Here is a 20,897-nt window from a genome sequence, read left to right on the forward strand (position 1 = left end):
TGGTGTTAAATGTTAATTTAAATATGGTAAGATGGGGAAGTATATTGTGTGCCTCTTTTTAAAATAGAAAATACATAGTTCCCATTGTCACTCAGCTGTTAACAAACCCAACTAGTATCCATGAGGACATGGGTTCAATCCCTGGCCTCTCTCAGTGGGTTAAGGATCTGGTATTTCCGTGAACTGTGGTATAGGTCAAAGACATGGCTTGGATCTGTCGTGGCTGTGGCATAGGCCAGCAGCTATAGCTCTGATTTGCCCCCATCCTGGGAACCTCCATGTGCCACAGGTGTGGCCCTGAAAAGACAAAATAAAATAGAAAATACCAGTTTCTTTCATTGTAGCCACTGTATACAGGAAAATTCTTGTGACTTTGAAAACAGGTGAATTTAATGAAACACAGTTCAGCTCTTCAGAGGAAGAAAAAAATAAAAATTTCAGGGAAAGCTTTTTGACAAATTATAGGTATAAATAGGTTAACGTTTCTTATTTCTTTAGAATAATTTTTGTTTTGGTAAAAATGGAATTCATTATTTTTTAAAAAATTAAATAACATCTAAGACATACTGAGAAGAAAATTTTAAAAAGTATATCTGACTACCATAAAACACAAGCAGATAAATTTCCTTCCAAGGATTTCTCTGTGCCAGGGCTGCTTGCTATGGTATGTTAAATAAAAGCATTAGCCTCAGCTGGGAGCTTGTGAAAAATATAGAATCTTGGGCCTCATTTCAGATCTATGGAATCAGAATCTCTAAGATTGCTGGGGCCCCAGCAATCTGGGTATTTTTTTTTTTTTTTTTCCTAAGGCCTCACCTGCAGCATATGTTGGTTCCCATGCTAGGGGTCTAATTGGAGCTATAGCTGCCGGCCTACACCACAGCCACAGCAACTCAGGATCCAAGCTGTGTCTATGACCTACACCACAGTTCATGGCAACACGGATCCTTAATCCACTGATCAAGGCCAGGGATCGAACCTGCAACCTCATTGTTCCTAGTCAGGTTCGTTAACCACTGTGCCATGACAGAAACTCCAGCAATCTGTTTTAATAAGGCTTCCAGGTGATTCTTGCACATGTATAGTCTTGGGAAACCCTGCTCTATGTGTAAATATGCAGAGGTAATTTTATAAAAATGGCACCACATTCTTTGTGCTATTTTTTTTTTTTTTTTTTTTTTTTTTTGGTCTTTTTGCCTTTTCTAGGGCCATACCCGAGGCATATGGAGGTTTCCAGGCTAGGGGTCCAATTGGAGCAGTAGCTGCCGTCCTATGCCACAGCCACGTGGGATCTGAGCTGCGTCTGTGACCTACACCACAGCTCACTGGCAATACCGGTTCCTTAACCCACTGAGCAAGGCCAGGGATTGAACCTGCAACCTCATGGTTCCTAGTCAGATTCGCTAACCACTGAGCCACGACGGAAACTCCTCTTTGTGCTATTCTTAATAATTATTAATTAGTTTTACTTGAACCTAAAAGAAGAGAACTTGAAAAAGGAATTATCTTGTAGTGCAGCAGGTTAAGAATCCAGCATTATCACTGCGATGACTTGGGTTGCCGAATACGTGAGGATGCAAGTTCATCCCTGGCCTTGCTAAGTGGGTTAAGTATTCAGCATTGCCGTGAGCTGTGGTGTAGGTTACAGATGAGGCTCAGATCTGACCCCTAGCCCCATATGCCTTGGGTGTGGCCCTAAAAAAAAAAGAAAAAAGAAAACTTGGCAGAAGGTAAATCCTTAGAAAACACTTTAGTTAAAACTTAGTGGTCATTATTTTATTTTATTGGAACAATGAATATTACTGTAGAAAAGTCTGATTTTTTTTTTCTGCCTCCTTGAAAGTGACTTGCTTTTTCATCCAAAATGACTGAAAAAATTTTTTCTTTGTCTTTAAAGTTCGGTAATATAACCAAGATACATCCAAGTGTCATTCATATTCATGTTTTCCTGGATTCCAATATACTCTTTAGTCTGAAGGGTTACTTCTTCATTTAGGGACAGTTTACTTATTAATTATCATGAATATTTTTCTTTCAAATTATTGTGTCTCTTTTATGACACTAATTTTTCCTAGATTGAATTTTGTTCTCCATATCTATTATTTTCTAATTGTTTTGATTTTTTGCCTCTGCATGTATTGTAATCATCTCAAATGTTCCTTTTTTTTTTTTTGTCTTTTTGCTGTTTTTTGGGCCACTCCCACGGCATATGGAGGTTCCCAGGCTAGGGATCGAATCAGAGCTATAGCTGCCGGCCTACTCCAGAGCCACAGCAACTCGGGATCCGAGCCACGTCTGCAACCTACACCACAGCTCATGACAACGCTGGATCCTTAACCCACTGAGCAAGGCCAGGGATTGAACCCGAAACTTCATGGTTCCTAGTCGGATTTGTTAACCACTGAGCCACAAGGGAACTCCTCAGATCTTCCTTTTTGTTGATAATTCTGTTTCCACTAATGTCTGTTAATGTTTATATGAATTAAGTAATGGTATTTTGGCCCTAAGTTTATTTCTTTAGCACTAAAAGTTATTTTTTTATATTATTCTACTTTATTTTGCTTTAGAGTTTGTTTTTAATTAAGATTGTATCATTTTAACTTCCTTATTATAAAGAAGCCCTTGGAGATTTTTCCTTGGTTTCTTGGATTATCTTTCCTTCTAAAACAGGTTCTTTACCATTTGTTTGCCCCATTCATTTGTTCATTTTTTTTTCATTCCCTCCTTTTATCTTCTTTTTGCTTATTTTTAGCTGTAATATATGTGCATAGTTTTTTTTCTTTTTTAAGCATGTTTGCCCTTGATGTTGGAGGCTCAAAGAACTTCTCTCTTACCTAGATGTGGTATGGATGAAATCTTTTAAATACCTTACCCATGTTACCTAAACTTGTTTGTTTCTCTTTCTTTCTTTCTTTTTTTTTTTTTTTTTTGTCTTTTGTCTTTTTAGGGCTGCACCCATGGCATATGGAGGTTCCCAGGCTAGGGGTGGAATAGTAGCTGTAGCCGCCGGCCTACGCCACAGCCACAGCAGTGCGATCTGAGCCGCATCTGCAACCTACACCACAACTCATGTCAACACCGGATCCTTAACCCACTAAGCTAAGCCAGAGATCATGGGTGCTACTCAGATTCATTTCCACTGAGCCACAATGGGAACTCCCAAACTTATTTGTCTCTTGAGCCTTAATTTGAAAGCAGGGGTTGCTGGGAGTGGGGATAGGGAAGCAAAGAGAAAAGGGATGATTGAGAGAGCCAGATGGGCAGTGTGATTTTTAAGCCCTGCTCTCTTAAAATATGGGGTGTTTTCCTCCTGTATTTGCTCAAACTACTCGTGAATAGATTTCTCATACCTTTTTTCCTCCTGAGCTTCAGACCTCTCTCTTCATTTTGCTCAGAGTAACAAATGTGGAGATGGTTAGAAAATTTTACCCTTGAAGTTTCTTTGTTGATTTTTCCCTGTTTTGCTTATTTTTCCCTTAGTCACTTTTCACCATTTTGAAAGCAATTTCTGATAAATGTTAGGATTTTTGTTCACCATTTCCCTGTAACCTTTTGTTGAGGATTGGGGTAGAATTAAGAACTGTCATACATTGCATAGAACTCCCTTTTCCTTATTTTTGCTGTCACCAGAAATTATAGTAGGTTGTTGCTGATAAAATTTGGCTTTCAACATTTTGTTTTGTTCATTTTTATTTTTTATTAGGTTTTGAAGAAGGGAGATTCTATAATTTAGCTCAGGGTTTCTTGGTACAAATGACATTTTGGTTTGGGTAATTCTTTGTTTTAGGAGGCTGTTGTGTGCACTGTGGGATGTTTCACAGCATCCCTGGCTTCTATCTACTACATGCCAGTAGCATTTCTGTAGTTGAGACAACCAAACATTTCTCCAGGCATTGTCAAATATTCCCTGGGGAGAAAAATCACCCTGGGTTAAGAAACACTGCTTAACTTCATTCTCTTGTTGTTATTCCCCCTGGTAAACCCCTACATCCAAATTTTAAGTAGTTCTTTCTTGTGTAGCCTGGTAAGTATTATACCAAAGATATACATCAGATTTAGAAGAAAAGCTCGAATACACCCTTAGAGTTCAACTTAATACTAGGCACATGTTAACCATAGGACTTACAAGCTGTCTGAATAGACATCAGTGAATTAAAAAGAATGATTTTGTGCAATATTAGGAATTCTAATAAGTGAAAAAAATCCTTTTTTTATAACTTATTGTTGGGAGTAATGATACTCAAAATAGATTTTTCTCCTTCATTAATTAAAATCATGTTGTTAGCCAAGTAAGATTCTTGAAGAAAATTCTTATTGGCAATTCAGTTGTTTCCTGTTTAGGAGACTGACACTCTCTGTTTCTAAGCTAAATAATTGTCATGGTAAAGTAATTTCCTTGAAAAGGACAGGCATTGATTCAGCCCCTGTTACTTACAAATCCTATTTCAGTCAAATTGGAAAACTATTAAGTTTTTGGGAAAAAAATCAATAGGTATCAGGAAACCATTAGATCTTGTGGCCCTTGCTATATCCTGCATGAGTAATCACTGTAAACAGCTGACAGGTATTTCGTTGTTGACGCAGAGTGATGCTTGGGAGACCACATCTCATCAGGGTAGGTGGACAGCTTTAGACATTGGAATGAGTTCAGTTATCCTTGTTTGCCCCCAAAACTCATTCTTTCAGACAGCTCTGTCACTAACTAGACCTGTGATGCTTTGAAAAATCAAATTCTTTCATTGCTGTCAGTTTTCTTTTTCTTGCATTGTGGCATACTAATCAGGGGTGTGATTTGGTACTGAACCAGTTTCTGTCAAAAACATGTTTTAACTTCTGCTTTGGAAATTATTTTTCCTCAATTAAAAAGATTCCCAAATTTTATATTAGTACTAATAAATAGTGTAAGGATTTGTTAGTAAGGCCATAGAGTGTGTAATTTTACTTTTGTTCTTCAATATAACTTACAAGTAAATTAAAATTTTTGGACAAGTTATTTTGGATTTATCCATCTTTTTTTTTGCTTTATGTTAGATAATTATTTGTGAACTGTATGGTTATTATATTTAGGAGAGAGAAAATAAAAATAAGACCTATGTGTGCACACAGCTGTGCTGCTCAAATTATTTAATTATTTTATTACGGCATTGATAAAATCTTGATGTTGGGTTTGTATGTAGTAAGAGTTGGTCTTTTTTTTTTAATTGAAGTAAAAGCAAAAGGGGAAGAAGTGGGTATAAAATAAGTTGTTTTGATCACTGTAAATCCCTTAAGATTGTAAACCTGTATTTAGTTTATATGTGTTTGCCTGCTGATTCCATTTGAGCAAATTAAAACATTATTGGTAGAATTGTATTTCCTAGTATGAAGAAATATTTTTATTTGATGAATGTTATCATATTTTCAGGTGCAGTAGCTTCTATGTTTTGGGTTGATGCTGCATTAGGGGTTGATATTTATCTTGATGGTAAGTTTGGAAATGAAATTTTTTAACATTTGCCAAGTAAAATGTTAATGTTATGGTTAAGATCACTTTTGTTGATTCATATTATACTTTTAATTGGTACTTTCATTGGTACTCTTTTTAAACTTGTTTTGTTTGATGATGAAGTTAAGTCTTTGTTCATACAGATTTTAAAGCCCCAGAAGTAGTAGAACTAGATGTTAATTTCAGCTCCCAGTTGCGTGCTTTCACTAAGGTTTTCCTTTTAAAATACCGAGTAGATTTTCCGTATTCCCTGTTGTTTACATGTTTAGTACGTGTTTTTTATTTTATTTATTTATTTTAAGTGATTTTTATTTTTTTCATTATAGTTGGTTTACAGTGTTCTGTCATTTTTCTACTGTACAGCAAAGCGACCCAGTCACACATACATATATACATTCTTTTTCTCACATTATTCTCCATCATGCGCCATCACAAGTGACTAGATATAGTTCCCAGTGCTATACAGTGGGATCTCATTGCTTATCCATTCCAAAGGCAATATAGAGCTTTTTATTTTGAATAACGTGTATAGTATGAGGATCAAATTTCCACTTTCATTTTCCCTTGAAGATAAGAACTAAACAAAACCCCCACCCCTTACTTTCTTTACCTGAGGACTTTTGGGCTATCTTATTCATAGTCTTCATTTAAGACCTGTTAGAAACTTTCTGAATTAGACAAATATGTCCTCTGTGACACCTCCACCGTGATTCTTCACCTTTCTGTAAACCATATTTTTCATAGACTAAGGGGTGACATTTAAGAATTATTGAAGCTGGGCCTCATCTTTTGGACTTAATATACATGGCATGTAGCTGCTTGAATTCTTTAGGCATCACCAAACTCATGTTGCTGTTATCTTTGAAAAAATTATTTAGCATATAAATTTAGAGATTGCCAAACTAATTGATCATTTGAAAACTTAGGTCCATATAATGTAAAACAGTTGTGTGAGTTAGATTTGGTGAGAACTATTAGAAATAAGATTTTCTAAGATGCCTCAGATTGTTAAACAATAATTTAAATAGGAAAAGTCTTGATTTTGATTATGTGAAAATTATTTTATACATATAAAATAAGTATAAATTGTATGAGTTAAGCTGTCTCATGTAATTTAGAACATTCTCCCTTATGAAATTTGTCTCATCATATTTTGGATTATAAGGCCAGAGAAATATTATTTTCTTTTTTTATTTGTTTATTTAACTTTGAACATTTATTTATATTATATTCCATGTAGTGCCTTAAAAAAGAGTTTAGCACTGGGTATAAATTTGAAATTGTCTATTTTTTATTTATTTATTTTTTTGCCATTTCTTGGGCCGCTCCCACGGCATATGGAGTTTCCCAGGCTAGGGGTCCTATCGGAGCTGTAGCCACCGGCCTACGCCAGAGCCACAGCAACGCAGGATCCGAGCCACGTCTGCAACCTACACCACAGCTCACGGCAACGCCGGATCATTAACCCACTGAGCAAGGGCAGGGATCGAACCCGCAACCTCATGGTTCCTAGTCGGATTCCTTAACCACTGTGCTACGACGGGAACTCCAGAAATTGTCTATTTTTTAAATTGCAGCGTTGGCAAGAGAAAAAAACCCAGTATTTTATTAAGTGATATTTGTGAATGGAAATAGATTGGTTTTAATTGAATTTCATTCTTAAAGATGATTAAAAGATTTTTTCCTTTGTAGGTATTATAACTGTTGTGGATTCAAAATATGGATTAAAAGTAAGTTGAAAGATTGCTGTGAGTTACTTATTATTTGTTAAGAACTGGATGTATGGAGATTAATTATGTTTTTTTTTTTCTATATTTGTGTTTGTTTGAAATGTCCTTAACAGAAATATTTTTTCCACTGTGATTGTAAAAGATACTACTCTTTTTTTTTTTTTTTTTTTTGGCTTTTCTAGGGCCACACCTGCAGCATATGGAGGTTCCCAGGTGAGGGGTCTAATTGGAGCTGTTGCTGCCAGGCTACACCAGAGCCACAGCAATGTGGGATCCGAGCCACATCTGTGACCTACACCACAGCTCACGGCAGTGCAGGATCCTTAACCCACTGAGCAAGGCCAGGGATTGAACCTGCAATTTCATGGTTCCTAGTCGGATTCATTAACCACTGAGCCACAATGGGAACTCCAAGATATTACTCTTTTTAATGGCAGTAATATTATCAGGAAATTGTCAAGTTAGTGAGTTACATTTTTAATTTAATGTATCATGTTTCAGGAATTTTAAAAAGCATAAAGAATAATAAAGTAAATATACACAAAAAAAGGTTTTTTTAAAGTATCCTGAACAGTAGATGAAATTTGTATATATATCTTTAAATTACTATTTTGTGTTTTTAAGTTAAATGTTTATTTTCTGCTTCTCTGGCTTGATGTGATTAAAAATTAGAGGTGTAATATTTTGTAATAAGAATAATAGGAGGATACAGTTTGGGTATGTATAATCTCTCACTGGGATTCAGCTCTAACATTGGTAAGTTTTTCTGTTTGATAGAGGAAATTAAGCTTAATTAAGTATACATTTTTCTTGTTAAACTGCTGTCAGACACAAGCTGGAGATGCTTGAGTTTTTAAAAAATACTGCTTTACCTTATTTTGAAGTGATCAGGATTTATACCTAGGTTTAGGGATGGGGAAGCTCCTTTAAAGGGCATCTTGCTGTGAATGCTTTTACAGCTACCAGGGTCCTCAAATGCATTTAAATGAACTTCAGTTTATAAAATGCACTTAGTAAGATTTTTAAATACATTTGCTACATAAAGTAAAATAGCGTTTCTCAACTTCCAGAGTGAAATATTGCTAAAGGCAGAAGAGAATGAACTTATCCTCTATCTCCTAATCTATTCTGGGGATACGGATAGTACCCAAAGGCATCATTTCTTAGAAGTTTAGGTTTAATGTTTAAAAATCCATGTCCATTTTGTATTCTACCCCACAGTATCTGAATTTCTTAATTTGGAAAAGCTTTTCTTCCAGCCCTTTAATAAAATTAGGGTGGCAGGCTCGTCAAATGGTTACCAATACTCCTTCGTTGGTCCTTCAATTCCCTCAAGAATAGACCACCTTAATTTGAGAAGTTTGGGAAATAATTTGTTAGTAGTCTTAAGAATCAAAGAAAGATTCCAAATATCGCAGTTTTACTCAGGAATATTCAACTGTTCTGAAATTATGATATTTCTGGCAAAATGGAGGAAGCAAAAGAAAAAGTTTAAATTCCTCATTCTGAGTGTTTACTATAGGGCATGTTTGAATCCGTCTCCTGTATAAATTTATTACCAAGTTTGGGATATCTACAGGATGAATAGCAGGATATTTTATTTGTTCTCTTGATGGACTTAAAGTGCCATACCCCAAATCAAACTATGTATTTATGATTATAGGAATAATTGTATATGTATTTTGGATGTGGAGAGGAGTAGAAAAAAATCCATTATCAGTGTGATAGCGGCCAAAAAAACCAAAGCAACATTCTGAATAATGCAAACAGAGTAAACGTTTAACCCCCTGCCACCTTGATAAAACCTTTTAAATTATTAAATCAATATACCTACACAAAACTGACATACTGTCAGGATAATGGAAACTTTAGATTTTCTAAGTCAGATGCCAGATAAATAACTTTTCCTTTATATAAAGAATTTGCCAACTTGTCCAATTCCTCTGGTTGCAAAGCTTGACCTCAGTAGCTGCTTGTGATTCAGAGAATTCTGAGGCAGTACAAGTAATGACACTTGGATAATGGGCAGCAATTTAAGGGTGTCATGCTTCAGAGAGCCAGCCCATCACAAGTAAAGCTGAGAAATGGTACCCTGTGGCCAGCCAGCCAAATTGAAACTGAAGTGGTAATTGATATCATGGGCTATCACTCTAATGGGATTGTCACCCATTGATCTGAAATATTCATTTTTTAATCATGGGGAAAGAATTGGACAACTTCAAATGACAGCTCTCTATTCCTAGGACTTGACACCCAGGCTACTGACATTGTTCTTTTCAGTTCTACAAATGTGACAGCATTTAATGCAATAGAATCAATGAATGAAGTTACACAGAAAAAAGGTCAAGTCAGAGGGTTCTTTTTGGTTCTTCTGTTATACTGCACAAGCTGTTGAAACAATTCAATCAGAAAACAGTTTGGCTTGGAAAAGACCAGAAAAATAAATGGACTGACATTATGCAATAAGCATTTCTTAAAAGCTGAAATAGTGTTAGATCTATAACCAATCTATTGGAAAGAAGTAGCTATCCTCCTTTTTTTTTAAATATCATCTGACATCTTTGACAAGATTTCTTTTCTCTTTGGTCAACAACAGTGTTTTTTTCTTTCTTTTTTCCTTCCTTTTTTTTTTGGAGGGGAGGGGTCCATCTTGTTTCTGTTTTCTGCAGAAAAGAATACCCTCTAAGCCCTTACTGAAATTGTGTCTTACAATGGTATTATTTCAAAGGATTCCTTTCTCTCTTACGATATGCTGAGTTAGAGGGTTGAACCTTAACCTTTTTGATATGTTGGATTAATTAGTATCAAAATTACTTTTGTCTTTTTTGATGTGTAAGTAAAAGACAAGCCACAATCTCTAAGCAGAGATGAGGAATCCGTTGGGGATACCCCCCCCCACACACACAACTATAAAATATTTTGGGGAAAAAAATTGTAAAATTTTTCCTTCCTTGCCTGTACAGGTAGAATAGGATGTCACAATTTCTATTTTTTAATCTTGTAAGTGGGAGTCATCTGACTTAATGACCGATGTTGTAGAGTGTTACTGGAGAGCATCCTTTTGAATAGGCTACATTGGTTTTAAGTTTTTTAGCGAAATTTGACTTGAGAATGTAAGAAGTTGCATGAGGGAAATGTTGGAGAAAATATGCAGAGAAAATAAATGTTAGTGTGCACTTATTATGTTTCTTTATGTTTGTATAGCCATTGTATGTGTATAAAACACACAAGGGGTATTTAGCTCTTCTGCTTTTTTATATTATTACATATCATATTTTTTGGTGGGGAGCAGGGAGGGCCTGTGCCCGTGACATGCAGAAGTTCCCAGGCCAAGTACTGGATCCGCTGCTATGCCACTAGGGAACTCTACATATCATATTCCTTTTTTTTTTTTTTTTTTGTCTTTTTAGGGCTGCACCTGTGACATATGGAGGTTCCCAGGCTAGGGGCCGAATTAGAGCCATAGCTGCCTGCCTCTACCACAGCCACAGCAACGCCAAATCCGAGCTGTGTCTGCCACCTGCACTGCAGCTCAGGCAACCCCGGATCCTTAACCCACTGAGTGAGGCCAGGGATTGAAACTGTGTCCTCATGGATACTAGTCAGATTTGTTTTCTGCAGAGCCATGATGAGAACTCCATATATATCATATTCATAATCAAGTACGTATTTGGGTTTTTATTTGGGGAAATTTTAACATGTTTGTGTATTTGAGACTTCTTGACTACTTGGATGTAGTAAAATATTAGTCCATCCTCGTTAGCTTTGAATGAAAATTTCTAGTCATCTAGAATAGTGAGTGCATTAAAAATGCAAGTTAGGCTTTGAGACGCACTGCCAGGAGTAGTTACCTCCTAAGCAAGTAGTCCTCAGTGGGGTCCTAACAGGAGATGGGAGGCCCTGAGGAGTTGCAGTCAAGGGATGTGGATGGACAAGTAGAGGGAGATAGGGACCGAAGTTTCTGCCACAGTGTGCAAAGATAGTTAATGCCTCCCTCCTGAGGATCCCTCCTCCTGAATTGAGAAACAAAAACAAAAACATGAGTTATTTTGTGAAACTATTTTATTAATTACCTTTAGAAAGGAAGATTCAAAAACAAATCTCTAATTTTCTTGTCATATCTTTTTTTATACTCCCCCAGCCCACAACCAGGAGGCCCTAAGTTAAAATGTAAATAAATCTTCCATAAGGTCAAAAATATAATATTTTGAAAATATTTCAAAATTTTAAAAGAACTGCAATATTTTAGGATCACTCAGATGGCTTGCTAAAAATATATCTTTATTAAACAGATTTAGGAATTCCCGTTGTGGCACAGTGGAAACTAAATCCGACTAGTATCCATGAGGATGCGGGTTTGATATCTGGCCTCACTCAGTGGGGTCAGGGATCCAGCTTTGTGGTGAGCTGTAGTGTAGGTTGTAGACACTGCTCAGATCACACGTTGCTGTGGCTGTGGTATAGGCCGGTAGCTCTAGCTCCGATTTGACCCTAGCCTGGGAACTTCCGTATGCCACAGGTGCGTACCTAAAAAGGAAAAAAAAAAAAAAAATTGCTGCTGAATAGAAAGGGATTTGTTGCTGCATGTTATGTAGAATTTTTCAAATAACAGCATCATCCATGTACCTTTGTCAACAAATAGGGAATGTTAACTAGAATGCATTCAGCATGTATTTGTTGAGTCTGGGTACCAGGTACTATTTGCAGAATGGTAATAGCCCTTATTTTCTAGAGGACATAGTAGGATTTTTATAGCCTCAGGCCAACAATAATTTGCAAAAAATAGTAAACTTGGCCTTTTGACAAGAAACAATTTTTGATACAAAATTCTTCAAGTTCTGTGACTTCTATAATTTCAGAGTGGGTCTGCAGTTGAAGATTTTTCTCTATAGATTTTACCGAGAAAATTAAATAAAGTTAGTACCAACTTGCTCTTAGGTTCCAAACTATTTAAGTACCTTAATAATCTACTGTTTCGTGAATTGAAACTGGTGTGATGAAGTAATTTTGAATATAATTTATAGGTAATCTTTATGAATATACTCTTATACAATTAACTTTTGTGTAGTTCTGTATACAAGACTGAGCACATTTCAGTTTTTGAAAAATAACCCAATAAGGGAGTTCCCATCATGGCTCAGCAGAAACAAATCCGACTAGGAACCATGAGGTTGAGGGTTTGATCCCTGGCATCACTCAGTGGGTTAAGGATCCGGTGTTGCCATGAGCTGTGGTGTAGGTTGCAGATGCGGCTCGGATCTGGTATTGCTGTGGCTCTGGCAGAGGCTGGCAGCAACAGCTGTGATTAGACCCCTAGCCTGGGACCCCCACATGTGCCGTTGGTGCAGTCCTAAAAGGGCAAAAGACAAAAAGAAAAGAAAAGAAAAATAACCTGTGTTGTGACAGTGTTAAATTTAGTTTCTTTTTATAAAATGAAAATAGCCATTTCCCATAACTGTTGTGAAGGCTAAATGAGATAATATGTATAAAAAGAATTTAGTAATTTATGGAGTTTGATTCAAATACATAAAGTATTAGTATAATTGAATTACCTCTAACATCAGTAGGCAGCTTTTTATTGTGACAGAGAACATCTGTTTTTGAGGGCTAAGGTAATGAAGGTGAACCATTTTTCAGAGAAGAATCTTATGGCATTGATGACTGGAAGGATATAAATAGGATTATGGAAAAATAATAATTGCTTTCAGAAATATTAAAAACTACCTTGTAGACCTCTAAGTCAATATGAAAAATTTTTTGGGAGCTATTTTGACACAGGTAGGATCAGCACAATAAACAGTTGCACAGAAGGGTCAAGTCATTCAAGTGTGGGTTTCAAAATGATAACCTGCTTTTATGCTGGATATAGGGGTGTGTCCTTCTTACAGCTCATTTGTTTCTAGGGAATTGAAAGGACCTGGTACTGAGTTCAGAGTGTATGCTTGTGGGGGAAGGGGTGGAGAGATGGAGGGAAGTCTATGAGGTTTTTAAAATATAATTTCAATAGTCATCTCTTTTTTATATATGTAATAATGAATATTTAGAACAAGGACAGTTTTGTAGAGGGAAAACACCTAAAATCGGAACTATATTGTCCTGTGTTTTTATGACAGTTTTTAAATCTGGAGGGTTTTCCTTTTAAGAAAAAGAAGAGGTCAAGGGAACAAAATTTAAGCCCTCACACCCTGCCTTCCTCTCAAAAATCCCCACAGGTTCATTGTAGGGGAAAAGGTAGAAATTAGGGAAAAAATGATTGGGTGTAAAAGTTAATTCACAATTTGGGTATTTAGTAATATAACTCATTGAAGTTTTTATTAGAATCCAGAATGAGTCTCTAAAGTGGAATCCTTTGTATTGATGTTAAGTTGTGTGCTACACCACAGTAACTTTTTTTCAAACTTTGTTCTTGTTTAGCATTTAGCAGAAGAAAAACCCGATGGCCTTATCAATGAAGCTTCTAGGTATTCATTTATTTAAAGTATATATTGATTATTGGCTAATTGGAAAAAGAAAACAAAATTTTAATGTGTGGACATAAGTTTTTATTTCTCTTTTTTTTCCTGAGGTTTCTATTGACCCATACTACAAAACAAAGCAAGGTGCTCAAATCATGAGTGTATAGTGCAGTGAATTATTGCAAACTTATATGCTTATGTACCTAGTACAAAATGAACATTGCTGGCCTCCCAGAAGCCCCCTTGCAGACATAGGCTGTCCTGACTTCGAAAAAGAAAATTATTGATACGAAGATGAAAACAAACTGAGAAGCATAAAAAGAAAGCTTTGGTCAAGGAAAATCTTTTTTCTGGTATTTGAATTATTGCTAACTACTTATACTGGTCTGATAACTAATGTTTTAGTTAAAACTATTTCATAATGTAACGTGAGTGCTCAGCACAGACCTTCATTGTGAGGAACTTGAGAAATGTTAACATTTAAAAATATTTTCTTGTTCTCATATAATTTCTTTGAGATTAAGACTATTAAAAAAGAGTTGGTTCACTTCCTTCTTTAACAACAGTAATTCATCTGATTCAGATGTTCACTGTGATTCAGATCAACAGAGGTACAAACATGGAAATAGTTGCAGTTTAGCATTTGGAACCTTTTTTGTTTAAATACCTTTATATTCCTAATTGACTTGTCTTTGGACTTTTGAATATTGAAATTAGTTTGCCTACCCAAAGTATGTTCTTGCCAATGGGAAAAAAGGTTTGGGGATAGACGATTATCACTGACCCACGATGCTTTTGTGTTTAAAGAGGAGGTTCCTCCCTCCTCTCCGCCTACCTCCCCATGCACCCCGATTTGCTGCTGATGATCCTGTTATAAATAATAAAGACTGCAAGCAGGTGATTAATTCTCTATTATTTTGGAATACGATACTCTGTTACTTTGTAATCCAACCTAAACACCGCTTTTCTTATATAGCGATGATTCTCTTTAGACTGAACTTAAATATTTTTGTAACTTTTTTGTTTATTAAAATATTTATTATATAAAATGTAAATAAGCTAAATAGATCAAAATGTTATAAAAGCCAAAATAAAATTAAATATGGAAGACCCCCAGTTTAAAGATTGCAACTTCTTATATTTTGGGGTGGGCACATTCAATCTTTATTCATGTAAAATTAAATAAAAATGGAATTGTTTTGTATATACTGTTGAAACCTGCCTTACAATGAATTGATTTGTTTCTGAGAATTTGGTTGTGTTCTTTGAAATAATTAGCTATACCTCAGGTGGTGTAAAATTAGGATTAGGAACATATAATCTAGTGATTAAACTTTCCTGAAGAATTGAGAAAAATTTAAAGAAGCCTAAGCTTTACTACTCTTGTTAATAGAAAATAAAACTTATAATTATAGTAAACTATTTTGTTATCCAGCATCCTGTCAATTGAATTCTTTAATTTGAATTTTTATAGTATGTCTCTTTTACGGAAAAAATACATATATTCATAGTGTTGAAGACAATGATTGTTCAAGATCTTGATATATCATCTGAAGTATAGTTTCTTGAAAAACTGTTCATTGTGGTATTAATGTCCAGTGAACTTATTCTCTGTATTTATTTGAAAATTATGGCGAATATTACATTGAGTATTTGAATAAGTAGACTGTCCTTATTCCTCCCATATTGGAGATCTGAATTTATGCTTTTCCTTATAAAGAAAATCATGAGTTGGAAATCATCCTAATTTTTGTAAACCATTATTGTTTGTAAACTTTTTGAGGCTTTTGTTTGTAGTTTCAGAGTGGCAAGTAAGAGCACTTAGTAAATATTTTTTGAATAATGTGAACTATGAATTTACATAGTGATGAATACAATTCATCCTTACTGTTTGAAGAATGATAAATAGATTAGGGGTAAATTAAATCATTATATAGTGTTCTGTGTACTTCTTAATTGCTAATTGATCTAAAGGAGGTATTATTTATTTTAAATTTCTTAACTTTTTGACATCTGTTCTTTGTTTGCTAATCTAGGCAAGTTGCTTTGGCAGATATCATCATCATCAATAAAACAGACTTGGTTTCAGAAGAGGATTTGAACAAATTAAGAACAACTATTAGGTACAAAATTAGAAATGTGTGTGTTAAGCACCACCAAATTAAAATTGTGTTATGCAAAACATTTTTATCATGACTAATTGCCTTGTAGAAATTTAAGGTTCAAGGTTGACTTGCTTGAAGTATCATTAGGGAACCACATATTTTGTTGTTGCCTAATTGACTGTCATGTAAATAGTGATATATAAAATTATTCCCTGTTGCTTACAAAATATACAGTTAAACCTGAACAGTATGGGGTTTAAACTAGCAGATTTTATAAATCTTTTTTAACTGTGGGGAAAAGTTTGTGTTGGATTAGAGATCATAGTATGTAGAATCTAAAGAACTAGGATTTGAGTCCTGATTCTGTCTTGACTCTGAGCTAGTTGCCCTTGAGTAAGTACTTTATCAGTTCCTCTGTCTTTGAGGCAGAGATAGCAGGACTTTTGACTGCAAGATGGAGTTGGCTGTTTAGTTAACTACAGTCAAAGTTCTTGGACTGATATTTAGGTTCTTCTGACTCCATCTTCCTTTTCCTGTCTTCTCTTTGACTCTCCCTACATGAAGTTCTCTAACTTGACCTGGGATGATTATTTACTTACTTTCCCATGGATGTATCTTACCAGATCCTTTTTTTACTCATAATGTGTTCTCACTCTTACTTTATCAGTCCTTGAATTCCTTCATTGTCTCTCTCTCTCTCTTTTTTTTATTTATATTATCCATTCTCTAGAACTCATTCGTTCCCCCCAGCCCTTTCTCCCTCCCTGCTGGGAGGTGTCCCCCAGCTCAAGTGGTTTCACTTTTCCCTGAACTCTCATTGTCTTTGGTCTTCCTTAACTGTCTAACCATGCCTGTCTTCCAGCGTGTTTTAATGACTCAAGTGTCTGTGGCCAGTGTTGATCAACACAGAACAATATGAATGGTACTCAGTTATGTGTTAAAGAATCCAACAGTCATTTGAACTTTTCAAATGAGGTTAGAGTTCAGAGACTTAATTATTTTATAAGACCTAAGCTAATAAAGGACCTCTACAAAGAGACATTCGATAGCTTTTGTTATTTTCCATGGGTACAATCGCTTTTTGAGTCTGTCAGTGCCAATTCATATATATTATAAATTGAATCAGTAAAGGTAAGACTTATTAAGATTTTGGCTGCAGTGATTAATGATTGCTGAAGAAAGAACTGATATTTTTTCTGCTTATTTGGTCTTATTTTAGTAGTACTATCCTCTTAGACGTCACTTGGAAAAGCTAAGAAAAAGCCTATACCTACCACATGGAGGGTAGGTAGTGTTGCAGAGCATTATATAATTAAGATCTTGGTCTTTGGGAATCTGCATTTGGTTTGAGTATTATTTGAGATGTAAACTTCACACGGTGCCTGATAAATAATAAGTGCTTTGCTAGCTATTATTATAAGCTTGTAGTTTTTTTCTTAGTATTACATAGTCATTTCAAGTTACAGTGAATGAAATAGTGAAAGAAATAGATGATTGATATTTTTTTGTCTTTTTGCCTTTTCTAGGGCCGCTCTTGCGGCATATGGAGGTTCCCAGGCTAGGGGTCTAATCGGAGCTGTAGCTGCCGGCCTACGCCAGAGCCACAGCAACGAGGGATCTGAGCTGCATCTGCAACCTACACCACAGCTCACGGCAACGCTGGATCCTTAACCCACTGAGCAAGGCCAGGGATTGAACTCACAACTTCATGGTTCCTAGTCAGATTCGTTAACCACTGAGCCACAACAGGAACTCCATAGATGGTTGATTTTTTTTTAAAGTCTAGAAAAATGAAGGTGGTGAGTGGGGATTACTTCTACTTGTTTTGACCCTGATCTCAAAAATTTTGTTTCTCTTTGCAAAATCCTGTGCATCATTGTGATTGCTAGAAAGGAGAACATAATCTGTGTAGCACACATTTTTGGCATAAAAGGAGTGATTATTACCACTGGGCTTTTCTACCCTCATATTGACTATGTAAGCTGGATCTCTAACATGAGCAGTATTGGCATCAGTCAGCTAGTTGCCAGCCTGTACTATATAGTAGTACCAGAAAAGAATTTGAAAAAGCACAGCGATAAATTACAGACCCTTTTTGTTTTTTACCCTTTTTGTTTTTGTACATGAGACTTGTGACTGCCTCAGAATTAGATTTGGGGAGTTAGGAAATGAGAAATGTATTTGGAAGGAAATAGCCATCTGCTTATAGAGTATATTCAAGAGAGAAGATTAATAAAAGTTTTGTGGGAGTTCCCGTCGTGGCACAGTGGTTAACGAATCCGACTAGGAACTGTGAGGTTGCGGGTTCAGTCCCTGCCCTTGCTCAGTGGGTTAAAGATCCGGCGTTGCCGTGAGCTGTGGTGTAGGTTGCAGACGCGGCTTGGATCCCGCGTTGCTGTGGCTCTGGCGTAGGCCGGCAGCTATAGCTCTGATTAGACCCCTAACCTGGGAACCTCCATATGCCGCGGGAGCAGCCCAAGAAATAGCAAAAAGACAAAATAAATAAATAAATAAAAGTTTTGTGAATTATTAGAGTCTTGCCTCAGAATCATTGTTACCCATGAGAACAAGTTTGAGCAAATAGCAGCTATCTTCAGCAAGTAACCCTAAAGGCAATGGACTTGATGATATAAATAGATGAAGTATATAGTATATTGGAAAGGATTTAATAAATATTTTTGGTGTTGTGCTAAGGGGGAACCAACAGAGTTGGTAGGGAACTGAAGAGATTTTTCTATTAAAAAAACAGAACAAAAAAAAACAGCAGATATGTGACTGAATACTGAGGACAGGCTGGTATCAAAGCCACCAGTAACTAGGTTTTTATTTCTAGCATTTGTATAACCCGTTCCACAGTGTGTGTTGAGGAAAATTAGATGTCAGTTAAAATTTTGATTTATCTACTCATTTTAAGAACATTAGAATTTTCTGGCTATTTATGAATCATTTTTTTCTAAAATGAAGGATCTTCTTTTAAATCACAAAGTAGCCTGTCAATTGTGCAGTAGATTTTTGCAGATCATGTTTTAATGCATAAATGGATTACTGATTTATGATTAGAAGGAAATAAATCATTAAACTATAAAAAATAGAAATTTGGGAGTTCCTGCTGTACCTCAGTGGGTTAATGATCTGGCTTTCTCTGTGGAAGCACTGGTTCAGTCCCTGCCCTGATGCAGTGGGTTAAGGATCCAGCGTTGCTGCAGCTGTAGCATAGGTTGAAACTCTGGCTTGGATTTGATCCCTGGCCTGAGAATTTCCATATGCTGCTAGTGCATTTGGAAAAAGAAAAAATAAATTAATTTTAAAAATGTATGTATCTATGTTTGTTTGTTTTTTATTTTTCTCTAGATCTCTATATATTTGTATATGTGTACTTCAAGTTTCAGAAATAATGTGGACTTCTTTTTAACATTTACTTTTTACCTTCATTTTTGTCTTTATTTCAGATCAATAAATGGACTGGGAAAAATTTTGGAAACACAAAGATCAAGGTACTTTTAAGAAACTTTTACTAATATTAACAATATATAATTTTAGTTAATAATAAATATTAAATAATTGATAACTATGATTCTAATATAAGAAAAATACATGTGCATTTTTAAAAAATGAAACCTTTTAAAAGGTTGTTCTGAATGCTCTTTATAAAGTAGTTAGGCATATCTAGTTAATATATTTGCTTCTCCTTCCTGTAACTAAGATTACACTGTGTAATTGTGTAACTGTGCCTATTCTTGATCTTAGCCAAAAGGCTGAAAGGGATGTGTGCTTTTTCTTTAATGAAGAACAAAACAGAGGATTTTGAACCACTCAAGGAAGTAACTTGTATAGAAATCTTAAAAAGTATACTGTTAGGATTTTTATCTTAATTTGAGATATTTCAATGGCTTTTTAATATTTAAAAAACTTTCATAGTGTTTCATAGTTGCAAAAATAATCTGTCATGTAAAAGTACATGTAACCTTTACCTTGAGTTCCTAATTCATTCTTTAAAATTTTTCTTTGATTTCTTACAGGTTCTTCTCTTTAATTCTGTTCATATAGTTGTGCATTACTTTATAAAATAAATGTGTTCTTAAAACATCTGTAAAATGGATTTTTGTAGATTGAACCCTATTTTGCATTGAGTGTTATCACCATTTTAGAAGATTTTTGTACAGGGATATTTTGTTAAGTTTATTTTTCAGCAAGAACGGCTCAGCAGCTGATAGACCCAGCAACATGCACCCAGCAGCTCTGAGGCTCACAGCTGGCAGTCTAGTGCCACCCAGTTCTTAATTCAGAGATTCTTTCCTTGGAAGCACAGCAGAGGCCTTCGTTGAGTGGCTTGTCTGCTATGGTAGAGATTAGAGGTGCTGACAGACTACCAGAAGTGTTAGGCAGTAACAGCAGCAGCTGCTTATGTGCATGTGAACAGCTGGGGAATTAATTTGGTATGCATTCTCAGAAGCTGCTCATCTGCTGGCAGAGGTAGCCGAAGAATGCCCTTGGTGTTAAGTCCTGTACAAGCATATACCACATGTGCTCCCTGGATTTCAAATTCCAGTGTAGAAGGTCTCTGATAACCTAACTCATACCATGAGCCATTTCTCAGAGTTTATTATCTTCCTGTTGTATTTCACTGTTTTCTTTCTCCTTCAATTTCCTTCTCTTCACACAAAGACAAGCCCAATGCTTAAATAAGTTTTAAAAAATCATATCCATGAGTAGCTGTGGTTATGTTGTAGTAGCATTTATTTGGTTCATATTTACAAACATCATAAATCAATTTTAAAGGCCCCTGGATCTTGCTTAAATTTTTTTTTGTTCATTTTCATTTTTGACCTTAAAGTCCTGCATAAAGATTTCATTTTGAATATTTTATTTTGTAGCAATTTTTATGTTTATATAATATTTCAAACATTTTCTCTATTAATTGTAGAACAGTAAACATCAGTGATTAAATTTTGTCACTTCAAATGAATGAACAAGTGAATAACACCTCCTTTTTCCTTCTCTTTTCAGTGTCTGGTGTTTGCCAGTACATCTGAATCTAGGGCTTTCTGAATTACTACTTATTTTTTTTTTTTTAATCTCTTAAGCATTTTGTGGTTGGCAAACTAACAATCATAAAACTTCT

General features: G+C 35.5%; 1 protein-coding gene across 3 annotated transcripts in view; it reads left to right on the forward strand.

Moving 5' to 3' along the window:
• LOC100156293 (COBW domain-containing protein 2) overlaps positions 1–20,897 on the forward strand; it is a 49,680-nt gene that overhangs the window by 7,994 nt on the left and 20,789 nt on the right. For all 3 annotated transcript variants that reach the window (XM_001924392.7, XM_021064577.1, XM_021064587.1), the window contains exons 5-9: positions 5,405–5,464; positions 7,178–7,215; positions 13,630–13,676; positions 15,707–15,793; positions 19,225–19,269. In XM_001924392.7, the coding sequence (XP_001924427.4) occupies positions 5,405–5,464; positions 7,178–7,215; positions 13,630–13,676; positions 15,707–15,793; positions 19,225–19,269 (277 nt within the window). The remainder of the gene's footprint in view (positions 1–5,404; positions 5,465–7,177; positions 7,216–13,629; positions 13,677–15,706; positions 15,794–19,224; positions 19,270–20,897) is intronic.

Source organism: Sus scrofa, chromosome 1, assembly GCF_000003025.6.
Source record: "Sus scrofa isolate TJ Tabasco breed Duroc chromosome 1, Sscrofa11.1, whole genome shotgun sequence".
Taxonomy (NCBI): Eukaryota; Metazoa; Chordata; class Mammalia; order Artiodactyla; family Suidae; genus Sus; species Sus scrofa.